Source organism: Dysidea avara, chromosome 15 (assembly GCF_963678975.1).
Source record: "Dysidea avara chromosome 15, odDysAvar1.4, whole genome shotgun sequence".
NCBI classification, from domain to species: Eukaryota; Metazoa; Porifera; class Demospongiae; order Dictyoceratida; family Dysideidae; genus Dysidea; species Dysidea avara.
This window is the reverse complement of record NC_089286.1, coordinates 7135184-7153705: the sequence shown is the minus strand read 5'-3', so window position 1 is coordinate 7153705 and position 18522 is coordinate 7135184. Positions and strand designations below refer to the sequence as shown.

General features: G+C 37.9%; 2 protein-coding genes across 2 annotated transcripts; one reads left to right on the top strand and one right to left on the bottom strand.

The window, feature by feature from the left end:
* The first annotated feature begins 15585 nt into the window (after positions 1 to 15585).
* Positions 15586 to 16779, top strand: LOC136245240 (myb/SANT-like DNA-binding domain-containing protein 2). The gene is made up of 3 exons (XM_066036730.1): positions 15586 to 16349; positions 16413 to 16481; positions 16698 to 16779. Exons 1-3 carry the CDS (start codon positions 15586 to 15588, stop codon positions 16777 to 16779), a joined length of 915 nt encoding a protein of 304 aa, XP_065892802.1.
* Positions 16780 to 17016: 237 nt separating this feature from the next.
* Positions 17017 to 18110, bottom strand: LOC136245239 (uncharacterized). The gene is made up of 2 exons (XM_066036729.1): positions 17992 to 18110; positions 17017 to 17665 (listed from the first exon to the last, which is right to left on the bottom strand). Exons 1-2 carry the CDS (start codon positions 18108 to 18110, stop codon positions 17017 to 17019), a joined length of 768 nt encoding a protein of 255 aa, XP_065892801.1.
* Between the last annotated feature and the right edge of the window lie 412 nt (positions 18111 to 18522).

Genomic DNA, 18522 nt, shown 5'->3' with positions numbered 1-18522 from the left:
ATCATCATCATCATCATCATAGTTTTCTTGCGACCTCGCTAGAATAGAAAAGTAACCATCGCAAAATAAAAAATAGGCGTATTTCACTTTATTTCTCTACCTTATGTTACAACTACTGTCACGTTATACCAGTCAAATTAGTCGTGTTTGTATAGTCCATCTAGCACTGGCATTATCCAATCCTGGTTTGCCTATACGCGTATTTTCTTCAATCAAACCTCTAATCCCTACAATAACTTTTAAAGGCACGACGTGGACACAAACTCTAATGCCTGATAAACAAGTTGTGACAACGTGCTGAACTGTAAGTTCCCTAGGGATGGCGTTTTAAGCAGAAATCTTTTAAATTCCATTTAGTGCCACACCCCAATGCGAGCGTTTATAAATCGCCAGTTGTCTTATGGTGTGAAGAACAAAATCACTAGCGAAGGTGCTTTAAGCATACTCTTCAATTCTCTATTTACATGTAATTTTTAATAAATTAACCACAAAGGCCGATAAGGTGAATACAAAAGGTAACAAGCCTTTAGGGGTTACCACCTCTATGTAGTGTTTACCATGTAGCTTGTGTTGTGGCTTTCATTAAGTATTATGCACATACAAATGGTGCAAAAAAATTTTGTAATGGATTGCTCGAATGTGGTTGGTGGTGTTGTGGCTTGAATGTGGTTCGTGGTTTGCCAGTGACCATGTATGAGTTGGGGTGGTTCCACACAACTTACACAATATTCAAATTTCATGATGGCCATAAAAATTTCTTGCCATATGGTAAACATACAACAATGTGTAACAACGTTAATCAACATCACATCAAGACTTGACTAAAAATAGTTCCAACAATAGTGATGATTTCTTGTATGTCAGCATGACGATACTGAGACCTGTAAAAGAATAAGCAGGCACTGAAGTTAACCTTAAATTAAACACTCATGCAACTGACCTGGAACATTGGTCACAACACCAAAAACACTTGTTTCGATATCTGATGACACAATCCAGCAGGCGCTGAATTAAAAGAGAATGTATAAAAAATCAATATGCCGGGCTGTATCAATAATAGCATGGATAATCAAAATGAACAAAAATTATATCCCAGGCTAAGTGAATGAATAACATAACTGTTGGGTAAGCATGTCAAACCTGAACATTAGGACATTAGTCAAACAAAAGTACGCTATCACAACTTGGTCATAATACAATGTTTGTACCACTGGAATTCACACTGGTTGCCCAAAAATTGTGCCATTCCAGGACAACAGCATAATTATGAAACAAATAGTTACTACAACACAGAAGGCTTACTGTTGTACCGTCTACACTGATATACCATAATTTAAAAACATAACAGGTAGCTAGGCATTAAATACAATACACTTAACATCTGGGTACTAGGAAAAATCACTAACATCACAACATGTAAACTGACCTAGAAATTAACACCCTTGATACCACTACAGTCTACACTGGATATTTGTTTGAACCCATCAACACTATACTCGATACATCTGAGTAGACTGACCTGCAAATTCACATCACTAGTATACAGTGATAATTGATAACTACAAAAACAACAATTGCAATAATACAATTCTTCTGTACGTCAACTGACCTGAAATTCATGACACTCGATACCGAGACCTGTAAAAGAATAAGCAGGCACTGAAGTCAACCTTAAATTAAACACACATGCAAACTGACCTGGAACATCGGTCGCAGCACCAAAGACACCTGTTTCGGTATCTGACGAAGCAATCCAGCAGGCACTGAATTAAAAAGAGAATGTGCAAAAAATCAATATGCCAGGCTGTACCAATAAAGGATGGATAATCAAAATGAACTAAAAAAATATATATCCCATATGCAGGTTAAGTGAGTAACATAACTGTTGGGTAAGCATGTAAACCAGAACATTAGGTCATTGGTCAAACAAAAGTACGCTATCACAAACTGGTCACTGATAATTGATAACTACAAAAACAACAATTACAATAATACAATTCTTCTGTACGTCAACTGACCTGAAATTCATGACACTCGATACCGAGACCTGTAAAAGAATAAGCAGGCACTGAAGTCAACCTTAAATTAAACACACATGCAAACTGACCTGGAACATCGGTCGCAACACCAAAGACACCTGTTTCGATATCTGACGAAGCAATCCAGCAGGCACTGAATTAAAAAGAGAATGTGCAAAAAATCAATATGCCAGGCTGTACCAATAAAGGATGGATAATCAAAATGAACTAAAAAATACATATCCCATATGCAGGTTAAGTGAGTAACATAACTGTTGGGTAAGCATGTAAACCAGAACATTAGGTCATTGGTCAAACAAAAGTACGCTATCACAAACTGGTCACTGATAATTGATAACTACAAAAAGAACAATTGCAATAATACAGTTCCTCTGAACGTCAACTGACCTGAAATTCATGACACCTGTATCTTTGTTCTTGCATGGTCTCAACTTACATATGTACCATGATCACATTCAACTGCTAGTGGATAAACCAGTATGACCAGATGGCCTGCAAAAACCAACAAGCAGGTGTTAAATACAATACACCTAAAGCCTGGAATATGAAAAATATTATATAAGCATTATTCCACACTGATATAGTAATAGATTATAGGACGTTGTGGAACTTGCCTAAACGTGTAAACTTGAACAAGAGGACAACTGCATAATCTGGACACTTGGAATTGTCCAATACCTGATGAACAAGTTAGTACTAATGACATTCACTTCAACATTTTATCCCAGCTGGGTGAATCTCTTGTAACTGAGTAAAAAGGTGTTTATTTTCCACCTGCAACCAAAGTTCTACATTTCGATCTGTGGTTGAGTGTACATAAACTGACCAGGAAAATCAGTATGCCATAGCCAGGGTATGGAAATGGTTCCTTTCCTTCTGTTGTGACATTACTTACAGCTGACTGGTAAATGATCATCTATGTCCCCGTGGACCCCAACAATGAGTATATCAATAACTTCACAAGTTGGAATGAATTTCCTTTCAACATGTGGTGGAATGAATTTCCTTTCAGCATCTGGTGGACAGGTCCATAAACCCTATCGCACAAACACGGTGAATCAGTGTGTGGCGATGTGACACGTTACACAAACTTCACTCCTCGTTTCGTTAGCATTCAAGACCGGCATATATCATAGAGTACCTCGATCAGTATTCTTGACTCTTACTTCTTCAAGTGTTGCTCAAGCGATGTAGTTTCTCACGAGGGGCTCGAGTTTCTCATTAAAGTCGAGCCGATTAAAGTACGCCTCACCATCTAGTTACATTCTTAAACCATTCAATTTAAAACCACGTATCACGAGTGTCCGCTTAAGGTAATTAGAGACTTTCCACGAGATTTCCCCTAAATAGATCACGTGTTAGTTGTCAATCCAGTGGATTCTGGTGGTATACATGGTTCAACAATGCGGTAAGTGTACATATGCTGTCAATAATTGTTTGTGCACTGCTAAACTATATTATTTTTGTGTGGTAAGTATGCTTGAGGAAGGGTCTGGGGGACGACACTAATGTTTTGACAGCAGTTGATGATGGCCAGGCAAAGAACTGCGAGAAGAACTACTGTGATAGTGTGATAGTAGGGAAAAATTCCCACCCCTATAGTTCTGCCTAGGGGCATTATCTACAGCTACTGTATTATGTTGCCGATATGTACATCCCGGCCAAGAATAAAGGTGAAAGTGGTAGTAAGGCTCAATCCTATTATTCTGCAGAACAGGCAAGGGAGTCTGGGACTCTGGGGGCATGCTCCCTCAGGAAAGTATAAGTACTACAACTTTTTTGTTTTAATTGCTTCATCAAGTATAAAAATTTCAGTCAAAAGGTGATGATCGAGGCTCTGGTCTTATGCACTGGTTGGAGTGGTTGTATCGATACTGCACTGTGGCAACCTTGAGGGGTTAGTGCTGGCATTATCCTTAGCAATACTATTCCATCTTCCCGAGTCTTGATGATTGAGTCCTCCATTCCTTTCTCTGCTGCTCCAATCCTGAAGTTGTGACCACAGTCAAAGGTGACGATCGAGGCTCTGGTCTTGCATCTATACTGTACTGCAACACCCTTGAGGGGTTAGTACCGGCATTGTCCATCGCAATACTGTTCCATCTCCCATATACAAGTCTTGATGGTTGAGTCCTCTATTCCTTTCTCTGCTGCTCTAATCCTGAAGTTGTGACCAAAATAATAAAAAATGGTTATAACATGATAAATGATTATGGTGATAACAATTACAAATGTATTTATAACTGTATAGCAACTGTAAACTAATTAGTCACTTGCAAGTTTAATTAGGTGTCTGAAGCATTAAACATGCACAGATATGAGATATATTCGTCACATGCAGGCAGTAAAGATAGATTTACTCTAATAGAACAGTCATACTACACCGTAAATTCATACTTCCGAATTTACGGTGTTATGAAACAATCATTATTATGTATGGATTTTACTAACTCTCCAAGATAATATTCTGCATTAATGTTAATTGCTCATTTCCAAAAAAAATTACCTTTTAAACCAAATGTAGAGTCTATCACTGACAAAAATGAGTGATATCCACCCCAAAAACACCTTCGCTGTAAAAAAGGCGTGCCCAAGAAACTACAAGTACCTGGAACCCAATGTAAAAAAACAAAAAGAAAACAGCTCAGCTGAAGTGAAAAGTAACTGGTAACTTAAAGAGCTGATATCTGAAGCGGCCAAGAATACAATTACTAAAGTTTAATCCATGCAAGAACACCTTGGCTATAAAACAGGTGTGTACATGAAAGTAACTGGCAATTGAAATGGCTGATATCTGAAGCGGCCAAGAATGAATGGTCATATACAACTAATTCAAAAATTTAACACTGAACCTTTATAATTCAGCTGTGTTCTATATTCACTCTTGCTGCATCGTAAAGTAATTTCTTTTAACTCTAATTGGCTGGTAATTTGGCCGCCTTTTTTTGCTCTATTATACTGACTATTAAAAAAGGCAGCCAAATTACTAGCCAATTAGAGTTAAAAGAAATTACTTTACGATGCAGCAAGAGTGAATATAGAACACAGCTGAATTATAAAGGTTCAGTGTTAAATTTTTGAATTAGTTGTATATGACCATTCATTCTTGGCCGCTTCAGATATCAGCCATTTCAGTTGCCAGTTACTTTCATGTACACACCTGTTTTATAGCCAAGGTGTTCTTGCATGGATTAAACTTTAGTAATTGTATTCTTGGCCGCTTCAGATATCAGCTCTTTAAGTTACCAGTTACTTTTCACTTCAGCTGAGCTGTTTTCTTTTTGTTTTTTTTACATTGGGTTCCAGGTACTTGTAGTTTCTTGGGCGCGCCTTTTTTACAGCGAAGGTGTTTTTGGGGTGTTAATATTACCTATTCCTACTTAAACAGTACTACCGTACTGTTTGATAACACAAATATTAACTAAAGTATATAAATGGCATATTAATTTAGTTAGAATGGGATAGTATTAATTGCATGGGCGATTGGACGCCTGGTTTTTAGAAGTAGCACAACATCAACTTGTTTTTACAGCTTTGTTGTTATGGTATAGATGTCGGTTCTTTTTGTTATCGCAAGCTAGCTTTGGGACTTTATTTTACTTGTTAACTACAATCTAATCCAAAACAGCCAAGCTGTAAAAAAAGTGTGCGGCCCTCAAAAAGGCTATGGTGAAAAAAGATGTGAAATCCAAGGTGGCGGCCAAGAAATGGCTGTGATGGTAGGTTAATGGTAAAAATTTTAATAATGACAATTCAGGTGAATTTTGTGCCAAGACCAAGCGGCACAAAAATTCACCTGAATTGTTGTTATTAAAATTTTTACCATTAACCTACCATCACAGCCATTTCTTGGCCACCACCTTGGATTTCGCATCTTTTTTCACCATAGCCTTTTTGAGGGCCGCACACTTTTTTTACAGCTTGGCTGTTTTGGATTAGATTTCATTTCTTTTTGTATTTGTATACCCCAAAGCAGGCGTATGGCCGGCTTTGGGACTTTTTTAACCTATCTTTTTTTCTTTACCACAGGAAGAAGAAAAGATGAAGTAGATGTACTTTAAATATTTTATCAGTAAATGTACAAATTATATATATAATACATATATTGATTACAGAAATCTCCATGGTGGTTTCTTTGTAACTGAACACTCTACAAGGTGACTTCTTCTAGATGCTCTCTCTACAGGGTGAATTGTTTGTAGCTGAACGATCCACAAGGTAACTTCTTCTAACTGATCTTTCTACGGGGTGATTTGTTTGTAGCTGAACTATCTACAAGATAATTTCTTCTAGCTGATCTTTCTACAGGATAATTTTTTGTAGCTGAATTCTGCACAGGTGATTTGTTTGCAACTGAGCTCTTTACAGAATGGTTTCTTTGTACCTGAACTCTCTACAAGGTAACTTTTCTAGCTGATGTCTCTACAAGGTCACTAGTTTGTAGCTGAACTCTCTACATGGTGGTTTCTTTGTAACTGAACTTTCTACAAGGTGACTTCTTCTAGCTGATCTCTCTACAGGGTGATTTGTTTGTAGCTGAACTCTCTATAAGGTAACTTCTTCTAGCTGATCTCTCTACAGGGAGATTTGTTTGTAGCTGAACTCTCTACAAGGTAACTTTTCTAGCTGATGTCTTTACAGGGTGATTTGTTTGTAGCTGAATTCTGTATAGGTGATTTGTTTGCAGCTGAGCTCTTTACAGAATGGTTTCTTTGTAGCTGAACTCTCTACAAGGTAACTTCTTCTAGCTGATGCCTTTACAGGGTCACTAGTTTGTAGCTGAACTCTCTACATGGTGGTTTCTTTGTAATCGAACTCTCTACAAGGTAACTTCTTCTAGCTGATCTTTCTACAAGGCGATTTGTTTGTAGCTGAATTCTGTACAGGTGATTTTTTGCAGCTGAGCTCTTTAAAGAATGGTTTCTTTGTAGCTGAAGTCTCTACAAGGTAACTTCTTCTAGCTGATGTCTTTACAGGGTCACTAGTTTGTAGCTGAATTCTCTACATGGTGGTTTCTTTGTAACTGAACTCTCTACAAAGTAACTTCTTCTAGCTGATCACTCTACAGGGTGATTTGTTTGTAGCTGAACTATCTACAAGATAACTTCTTCTAGCCGATCTCTCTACAGGGTGATTTGTTTGTAGCTGAATTCTGTATAGGTGATTTGTTTGCAGCTGAGCTCTTTACAGAATGGTTTCTTTGTAGCTGAACTCTCTACAAGGTAACTTCTTCTAGCTGATGTCTTTACAGGGTCACTAGTTTGTAGCTGAATTCTCTACATGGTGGTTTCTTTGTAACTGAACTCTCTACAAGGTAACTTCTTCTAGCTGATCTTTCTACAGGGCGATTTGTTTGTAGCTGAATTCTGTACAGGTGATTTGTTTGCAGCTGAGCTCTTTAAAGAATGGTTTCTTTGTAGCTGAACTCTCTACAAGGTAACTTCTTCTAGCTGATGTCTTTACAAGGTCACTAGTTTGTAGCTGAGCTCTCTACATGGTCGTTTCTTTGCAACTGAACTCTCTACAAGGTGACTTTTTCTAGCTGATCTTTCTACAGGGTGATTTGTTTGAAGCTGAACTCTCTATAAGGAAACTTCTTCTAGCTGATCTCTCTACAGGGAGATTTGTTTGCAGCTGAACTCTCTACAGGCGATTTGTTTGCAGCTGAACTCTCTACATGATGGTTTCTTTGTAGCTGAACTCTCTACAAGGTAACTTCTTCTAGCTGATCTCTCTACAGGGAGACTTGTTTGTAGTTGAACTCTCTACATGATGGTTTCTTTGTAGCTGAACTCTCTGCAAGGTAACTTCTTCTATTGATCTATCTACAGGGCGATTTGTTTGTAGCTGAACTCTCTACATGATGGTTTCTTTGTAGCTGAACTCTCTACAAGGTAACTTCTTGTAGCTGATCTCTCTACAGGGAGACTTGTTTGTAGTTGAACTCTCTACATGATGGTTTCTTTGTAGCTGAACTCTCTGCAAGATAACTTCTTCTATTGATCTATCTACAGGGCGATTTGTTTGTAGCTGAACTCTCTACATGGTGGTTTCTTTGTAGCTGAACTTTACAAGGTGATTTCTTCTAGCTGAACTACCTCTTTCCATAGTTGCATGAACTCCCTACAAGGTAACTTCTTCTAACTGATCTCTCTACAGGGTGACTTGTGTGTAGCTTATCTCTATACAGGTTTCTTGTTTCTAGCTGATCTCTTGAATTCTCTTCAGGGTGACTGCTCTATTAGGATGACTGCTCTATTAAAGTATCTCGATCTCGCACTTGCTGCACCAATTTGGATTTTGTGTTATAACTCCGTGGCTTTAAGTCTGATTCTTCTACACCATTGATGAGCCTTTCTAAGATGATTACTCCATCTGTACAACGATTTTCAAAGCGTTACCCCAAGCGGTTTAACTGGTAGGCGTGGCAAGCAGTCATTTTTTATTAGCTAATCTCGATTGCATAATTGTTACACACTGTTGGTTTTTTTGTTGTATCTTCCTGGTTTTTAGCTCGATTTCTTTCAAACCACAAAAGGTTCGAGGTTTAATACTTAACCTATTCACCTACCGATTTTCAGCTTCTTCCCATACGCGGTTTACCCTGTAGGCGTGACAACATATTGGTGTTATTTGTCGTGAATAATCGCTCATAACTCTTTGCCTGTTTATCGTATTCCAGCCAAAGTTGGTACTGAGATGCACCTTTATATCCCCCTTCTGTGTGCCAAATGTCAAGGCAATCGGATATGGCGTTCGCGTTTTATAGCAGTTTTTGTAAGTGCGACAAGAGGAAGAAAAATAAGAAGAAAAATGAAGAAACTGAGCCAATTTTTGAAGTCGCATATCTCGGGAATGCGTGAAGTGAGTTCGCTCAAATTTGGAATGTGGAGTGCTGAAGTTGGGGGGAATGTCCACAGCAAAAATCGTCTTGTTCCATCAAGGAATCACAGAGCTACGGAGGTGCAAAAATTGCATTTCTTTCTTCCTGTCAATATACTCACGGGTGTTACACGCCGGCTTCTTGGGCCGCACGACACACTACCGTGTGTCTTGATAATGAGAAAGAGTGAAGAACTTTATTTGTAGTCTGTATATGTATCTTTATCATACAGTACGATAGTAACTGTATAGTAGGGACCACAAAGGAGTAGGCGTGGCTAACGGGATAACATCACCCAAAAACCAGCCTCAATTTTCCCTGACGAGGAGGAGGCAGTATTGGTAAGGTAAAACTAAGCCCAAACAAGCTTTCAGATCGACCCGAAACTCTTTCAACAAGTTGCTACAAATTTTTTTTAAAAGTTTATTCTATGGAATTTTCTATGACGGTGTGTAAGAATTGTACACTTGGTTACAGGATGGTGATGTGGAAATGATCTTGTTGAATGTATCGATAGTACCACATCATACAGTTGCTACTGCTGACAAATCATATGACCTTTGGTGACCTTTACAGCCATTTTTACATTGAAAATTCACCATTAATTCTGTATTTCCCTGAGGCATTATTTTATACTGTTAAAACATGGTTCAAATTATTAATTGTTTAACCATGAAAAATAATGCCTCAGGAAGAAAAAGACTAAAAGGATAAATTTTCAATCTAAACATGGCTGTAAAGGTCAACAAAGGTCAAATCTGTGATGTCACTATATCAAAACATAAATGTCAGAATGATTGCAATTTGTGTGGAAAGTTTCAAAATTGTACCAAAATGATGTATTTTTTACACTATGCCGCTCTACCATTTGGAGTTCAGCTACTTAACAAGTTACTATGTGGAACATTCAGCTACTTCACAAGTTACACTGTAGTACATTCAATTACATTAGTAACTATTACAACGTTCATCTCTGGGATCTTTACATTTTACTACAAGTACACAAAAAAATTTGGAATTTTGAATTTTCAACTAGAGTAGGGACCATAGCACATTGATAAAAAGTACTGAAACAAGTTGGAGTAGTCTATGATATTAAATCACCATAAAACAATAAGAAGTGTTATATCCCTACTGTGTGCTCAAGATACCATAACGGAAATGCACAGTAGGGATATAACACTTCTTATTGTTTTACGGTGATTTAATGTCATGGATTACTCCAACTTGTTTCAGTACTTTTTATCAATGTGCTATGGTCCCTACTCTAGTTGAAAATTCCAAATTTGTTCGTGTACTTGTTTGTCAACTTTTTTTGTAAATAATTTTATTATGACTGGTGAACCCACACATACCGCATCTGAAATGGCACCACGCACCCCAGCTATATCAATTATCGTCTGAAAAGTGAAGTATCCATTACGCTTCATTGTCAGCTATGTTCAACCCGTTACATAGCATTTTGAATCAAGAACTGTTCGAAAAGCACCTCTACAATCTCCGCATACCAAAAGAAAGAAATAGTGCTGCACGCCCCAATTATATTAATTATCATCTAAAAAGTGTAGTATCCATTACACTTCGCTGTCGGCTATGTTCAACCCGTTACACAGCAGTACGCATCAAGAACTGTTTGAAAAGCATCTCTGAAATCAAAATAGCCACTATGAAAAATATGGACGATTTCCATTATGAAGGGAAGCCATCATGTGCTACTGACAAATTGACACCTTTTGCTGTCAGCAAAGATGAATGGGACACAAAGGAGGACACTGGTAAGTCCATGAAGAATGCATTGTATGTACTGCGGTATGCCAAAAGGCACCTGTCAGGCCAAAATGACGTCGAACAGTGAAAAGCCCGTAGCCTTAGCAGTTATTGTGTTACGCTTGTCTGAAGGCATCAGTCAGTCAGTTACTTACTCAGTCAGTATTTGTGTAGTGAAGTCCTGTTGTTCTATTTTAAAAGAAAAAAAGTAGAAATTTTTGTTTGTTTGTGTTATAGTTCCTTTCGATTTCCTTTATGTAACTAAGGTTTGTGTCTTAACACCTTACTAAATTCTGCAAGAAAATTTATGTTAGCATTTTAGGTACTAATAAATCCCACCATTAAAGCGTCTTGATCAAAACGTATCTCAAAACTGGTGGTGAATTATGTGTTTTATAAGATTATAAGCTGGTGTAGTGTGTACACAATGTTGTAATGATGTGATGTTGTGTATTGTATAGTGTGTATGTGGAAGTTGTGGTAGGAAATTAAAACCCACAATTGAATGTTGAAAGTGTCTGTATAAAAGAAATGATAAAGTTTGACAAACAGAAAGCCAGAACAGAAATGTATATGAAAGCTATACCTAGAATTTTTGGGAAGGGTTTTACTAAACTTAGATACCCTGTATGTGTGGATTGCAGAGGTGTTTTTTGAACAGTTCTTGATTGGTAATGCTTTGTAATGGGTTGAACGTAGCTGACAATGCAGTGTAATGGATACATCACTTTTCAGACAATAACTGATATAGCCGGGGTGTGGAATGTCATTTCAGATGTGGTATGTGTGGGTTCACCAGTCATAATAATTATTTACAAAAAAAGTTAAGAAATAAGTACACAAAAAATTGGAATTTTCAATTCAATTCTTAGTGATTTAATATCATGCACTACTCCAGCTTGTTTCAGTACTTTTTATTGATGTGCTATGGTCCCTACTCTAATTGAAAATTCCAATTTTTTTGTGTACTTGTCTAGCTAGCTAATAATATGCTACGTTGTTGTTCCTGCAGCTTATTTTACTAGCCTAGTCCTACTGCATGAATGATACAGTAGAAACGAAAACTAACTTATTACAACTCCTTGTCTTGTTCTCCTTTAACTCATCTGTACTTGTAATCAACTCTGTATACTCCAGCCTGATTCATATAGGTAATCACACACATGTGAGTGCAATTTTGGCTGTTACGAGTACAATTATTCCATAATTGCACGAAAATGTGTGTGATTACCTACTAATCACATAGTAACCACCCTTCATGGTTTGTAGTATATATCTATCCAGTTCTATGTGGCCATTAACTTCTACGAGGTGATTGCATCATCCTTCTTTGTATTACATCATTTGTTGTTGCACTTAAAAGGCTTCACATGTCAGCAATTCTGATTGGCTACTCAAAATGTCTACACATGTTGCACTTAAAAGGCTTCTATTGTCAGCTCATTTGGTTGGCTATTCATTATATAACTTTCTTGTTGCACTTAAAAGGCTTCTGTTATTCTGCTATTTTATTGGCTACTTTACAGTGCAATTACAGAAACAAGGCCATGCGATTTGGGATTAATTGCACTCCTACTATTGAGATTACTGTATGGCAAATTAAATCACTATGTGATTAGTACTAGTAATAGCATGGGTAACAGTTAAATTTTGGATAAATACCACGAGTGTTATATTGGAAATTTACCATTTCCAATACAACAAGAGTGGTATTTATCCCAAATTTCACTGCTACCCATGCTATTCCCAGTTAATACCATACTCGCTGCATATGCTGTGCATTAGCATTGTTATGTACACAGTTTGTCACCATGTACTAAACACGTGTCAACACTAATTGGCGCTACATTGTTAATATAAGTTATAGCCAATGAAATTACAATAACAATTGTTTCACTGCTACCAGTGAAATACGGGATAAATTTCACTGCTACTATTGAGACTTTTGTATGGGCAGTGAAACAGGTATGGTATTATTAAGATAATTGTTTGGTCACTAATTGTAGTTGTTTATCTCCAACCAACTTTCTTAACACCAGAGACTTTAAATTTCATCCATCACTTTAGATCACAAGAATCCATACTCAGTATTCCAATTGTGAAAAAATAGACCGGATCCCCTCCTTCTTTGTGTTCCTCTCTTCCCTGCCTAAAATTTGGATCATGTGATGATGTGTGTTGAATTGAAAACTCTAAAACTACTTGGATGAGCCTTATCCACAATGACGTTTTATGACATCATGAGAATAAAAATGGCCATAACAGTTGGGATCTGTTGTATAAGCGCCTATGGAGAAAAAAGTTAATTGTTCATATTTTAGCGAGGGAAGAAGATATTGAGCTCTATACAACAGGTACAGTTAAGCTTTATGTAAGACATTATGATAAACAAGTTTTGTCGCATTTCAAATTTTTTTCTAAATAGCATACGTTTACAATAGCTTTTGTTACTTTATAACCATACCTATTAACAAATGGTCAATATCTCCATACCTAGTTGAAATATGAGCGATCAAAAATTTATCTCCATAGGTGCCTGTATAACCGTCCCCCTACTAATGCAGCCATTTTGTTCTTGTGATGTCATAAAACGTCATTGTGGATTAGGCTCATTACGTGATGTAATTATTGAACTTATCTCAATATCATTTGATTTACAAAGGAAATATTGTGCTCCCAAGGCATGCACTACTTGTTTCTTGTTCATACTAACAATAATGAGTAGGTTGTCCTAAGGAAATTTGGGTGGGCATGTGCCGCCCAGGCCCACCCTTGGCTACGCCACTGAGAGGAGGTGTAGTGTGGTAGTTGTAGATGTGTATAGAACATTAATAATCACATTATTACACTACATGTAGTATCAAGTATGGTTAATAGACTGGTCTAGTGTGTACACAATGTTGTAATGTTGTGATGTTGTGTATTGTATAGTGTGTATGTGGAAGTTGTGGTAGAAAATTAAAACCCACAATTGAATGTTGAAAGTGTCTGTATTTCTTCTATATATCAGTGTCTTCTTAAACTAGTTGATAGCCTTGTATTGTCAATGGTAGCAAGATTACCTGCCATATCATAGAATTGATGAAGTTGTAGTGACAATTGTGCTAATCCATTCAATACTGTGGATGCCATATAATAGCAGATTTGTTCCTTGTGTTAAAATTTGGTCACTCATCATGTGTTTTAGCAGCTAGTATGCTTATTCTAAAATGGTCACGCTCTTTCATACACAGGGACAGGGATTCCTTGCATAATCACTGGATTTATGGTCCATAGTGACTACTATTGATACTGGTGAAAAGAAATGTTACAGGTTTTTGCAATTGAATTTGGCGACTTTGCAATTGAATTCGTCCCGTTTGCAATTGAATTCGTCGGTTTTGCAATTGAATTCGTCCCGTTTGCAATTGAATTCGTCGCTTTTGCAATTGAATTCGTCGCTTTTGCAGTTAAATTCATCCTAACAAGAATGGCAGCTGGAGGAAACACGAAAACATGATGTAGCAGCTGCTACAAGAACTTGTTCAAGTACAACAGTAGTAAACAACTCTTTATAAGGCAATAATTCTTCCTCTACAGCCTATCCAGCAACATTCCAAACTCTACTACGCCATTCGCGATGGGTGTGGTCACTCGCAAGCAAGTTAATTAACTTGTCAGACAGCTATCAACTTCGCGTACTAACAGCTTCAATTACTTTCTAGTGTCTCAAGTGTAACTCTCCAAGGCATAAATAATTCATCTCTTAATGAACGGGTTGGTTTCTTGGAGCCGTTTTGTTTATGACGAATTGTAATGCAAACGCGACGAATTCTATTGCAAAACCGACTAATTCAACTGCAAAACCGACGAATTCAATTGCAAACGGGACGAATTCAATTGTAATACCAACAAATTCAATTGCAAACGGGACGAATTCAATCGCAAAGGCGACGAATTCAATTGCAAAAACCTGTAACATAGATTAGATATGCTGTAACTCACTACTGGGTGGTTTTCACTTCATGGAGTAGTGACACACGGTTGAATGTCTGAAAATGAGACTTCCACTAAACCGCTTTAGATATCCATGGACTGGCATACTATTAAACACTGTAAGACTGTTTATGTGTGTTAATTCATTGGCTAAGGATGTTGTCCGATTTCATAACTTTGTTTTTATATCACTATGTAGAGATAACTGTTAAGCAATTCATAATATCCTAGACGGATTCGCTGATTAATATATTATATAGTTTATGGGATTGTGTTGTGTGATATTTAAGAATGGAATCTCCCAATAGTGCAGAGGTGAAAAAATATACACACAAGCACGAGGGGTGCATCCCCGAGTGCAAGTGTGTATATTTCAGGCAAATCACAAGTGCCCATGTTACAACTAATAATTTCCACTTGGGTGACTGACCTGCAAGTGTGGGAAATTACAGGAATGCTTCACAAGTATATCAAACAGTACGGTAGTACCGTTTAAGTAGGGATTGGCTCAAAAATTTCAAGCGCCGCCAAAAATTCCGCCTTTGAAAATCACCCTAGTGACATCTTACTCGACGAAAATCACCTTTTAGTACTAGTTCATATGATATAAGAGGTATACTAGCTAGATATCTGATTGGGATCCTGTTCGTGATTTGTCTGGCAGCACCATGCAAAAGGGCGGGCACTGCCAGACTAGTTCATGATAGGTTTGCAACCACACCCATCTAGGTTGACTAATCATGATATGGTACAGTACGGCACGATACGGTACGCTAAATTTTGTTTGTGTAAACAAGTATCGTTTTGAACTAAAGCGTGCCGTACTGGGTTAACTTGGCCCTGCACATCCAACCGTGCTGGCTCGGTACGGTACGTTATGATACAAAAGTATACGATAGTTTACTAGTCGTTCTGACAAAAATGGCTGCGGTTGCATGGACGGACACGGAAACTTTCAAGCTTATTGAATTGTGGGGTGACCAGTCCATTCAAGAACAACTGGAAGGATGCAAGAAAAACAGACAAGTTTTCGAGAAAATTAGCGAGCAAATGTGTGAGGCAGGATACGAAAGAACGCTATCTCAATGTCGGGACAAAATAAAGAAGTTGCGAGGGGACTATAGGAAGATCAAGGATGCTATAAGAGAGACAGGTAATAAAAACAAGCGAAAGAAGAGCAAATACTTCGAGAAGATGAATGAAGTTTTGCACGACAAGCATAGCGTAACTCCTCCTGTGATTCTAGACACATCAGCAAGTGCCTCGACTACTGACAATTTGGAAGAGCTGTCAGAGACAGAAAAGGAAGAGGGTATAACCGACGAGACTGTAAGTGAAAAACAATCAACCAAGGATTATGGGGATGGGGAGGCCAAGGATGATGGGAAGACTGCAGTTGTAAAGAAGAAAGATGATGATATGAAGCCAAAGATTGCTGCTGGTATTAAGAGGAAGAAACAAGCAAAGTGTGACAAAGTGGAACAAGTTATTGAGAAGATGTACAGTAAAATCAGTAGCCAGCAGGCAGAGAGTGACCGTATTTTTGCTGACTTAGAAGAGAAACGGATGAAGCTTGAACATGAAATGTTAAAAATGCAGCAAGACAGACAGCGAGAGGAGAGTGAAAGGGCCGAGAGGCAAAGGCGCGAGGATAGAGAATTTCAACTTAGAATGATTAGCATGAGGTATGGTCAGTAGCAACATCCAAACACAGCAATGTATAATGATCAACAATATTATCCTTCCAGTGTCTATAGTGCAAGCAGTGAAGCTAGTGACAGTGATTACCATATGGACAACAAATATTATGACCCACAGTGAGGTTTTACCCATACTTTGATCAAGTGAGCTGGTTTACTCAGTATGATACATGATTATTCTACAATACATGATTAATTAAACAAAACATTAATAAACAAGTGTGTCAAACATTCTAGCCATGTGCACCTTCTTGTATTGGTGTATGTCAATCAGTTTATGTGCTATAGTAATTAACTAATGTACTGCGAATGATTGTTACATCCGTCTCATAGGTGGTATCTTCTCGAGTTATGGCAGTCGGTGGCTGGTCTACTTCTGTTATGTTTAGCCAAGACTCGGGAATCGAATCGTTGAACATTTCACAAATGTTGTGCAAAATGCAACATGCAGTTACCATGTGTGGAACATTGATGACATCCATATCATTTCTTTTTCTCAGCCTTCTCCACCTTGCCTTCAGTCGCCCAAATGCATTTTCCACAACAATCCATGAGCGTGATAAGGTGTAATTAAATGTTTTTTTGATGTGGTGATAAAGCAGTGTTGTGTGCAAATGGCTTCATAAGAAATTTGCTTAAAGGGTAAGCAGAGTCACCAATAATAAATCCCTGAAATGTGTACTGAATCATTATTAAGAATTTTATCAACAGATAGTTTATTGTAAATCCCAGAATTTTTGTACACCCTAGCATCATGTACACTTCCAGGCCAGCCAACACAGATGTCCCTAAAAATATATTCATAATCTACAACTGTCTGCAAGATAATAGAGTACCACCCCTTTCTGTTGTAATAGTCAGTGTGGTTAGATGAAGGCGGCATGACTGGGATGTGACAGCTATCGATTGATCCTACACACTGAACCATTCCCCACATTGACTTGAATCCTTCGACCACTCTTTTACGTTCATCACCATCTGGAAATTTGATGAAAAGTTTTTGCAAAGTAGACACTATTGCCTTGCATGTATCATGGACTATTACGCAAACTGTACAGCAGGCTAGACCAAATAAGTGAGCTATTGTACGGTACTCTGAACAAGTGGCAAGACACCATAGTGTTATGGCAACACGCTTCTCCACAGAAATACACTTGCGTAGCTGAGTGTTCTGACGAGATATCAGTGGTCGCAGTTGATGGCACAGGTACTGAAATGTTGCTTTACTGACACGGAAGTTTTCAATCCTATCAGTTGGTGTGAAAGTCTCCAACACAATGTAGTCCCACCAGGATGATGACCTGCCAGACAGTTTATAAACATGTGTGATCAGTGTAATAGTTATTTTATGATCTATAGTGACCCATGCACTGAGCTATAGTAATAGTGATGATAACTAAAGTGATTAATAATTAAAATAATGTCAACAGGTGTTCAATTAATTGCTATACAATTACAAGTGAAAATATAATATTGTTATTACTAGACCATTTTTTCTTATAGATCCAGACACACTGAACTGAGTGCAACATGCACGTTTACAATAATATTAGCTAGCTAATTGAATTTTCATAATGTAATCATAATAATTATCACGCTAATAATAATGGGTAATCATTGCGCAAACCTTTTCAACATCCACTGTACTCTTGGTCGTGGTACAAGAGTGGCTAGCAATGCCACGGCTAATGTCAGAACCATATGGCCACTTCTTCGTCTCGCTTGAGAGTGCTTAAAACGAGCCATTGTCCGTTGCCTGTCAAGCAGTAACTGCCGACGCCTTCCCTCGAGAGGCTCATTGTAGGGACGCGTGCGAGTATAGCACGAAAGAAGAAACTCTATCTTCGCAGCTTCCATCTCGTGATACGCTGACATTGATCACGTGTGTTCACGTGCACTATAAGGACTTATCCAGTCCAGTTTGATTCTTGCTAATGTAAACGCATACCAGAAACGTACCGTACCGTGCCGTACTGTACCGTACTGTGCCCAGCTGCAAGTGTAAACGCAGTAATAGAGTATAGCTATGGTACGGAGACCATACCTCTTCACAATCTAGCTATTTACTTAACAGAAAACAAGACCTTATTGGTGTAGTTAGTAGGGCTGAGCGATACTACCGTTTTAGCGATATATCGCGATATTTTGAAAGTATCGA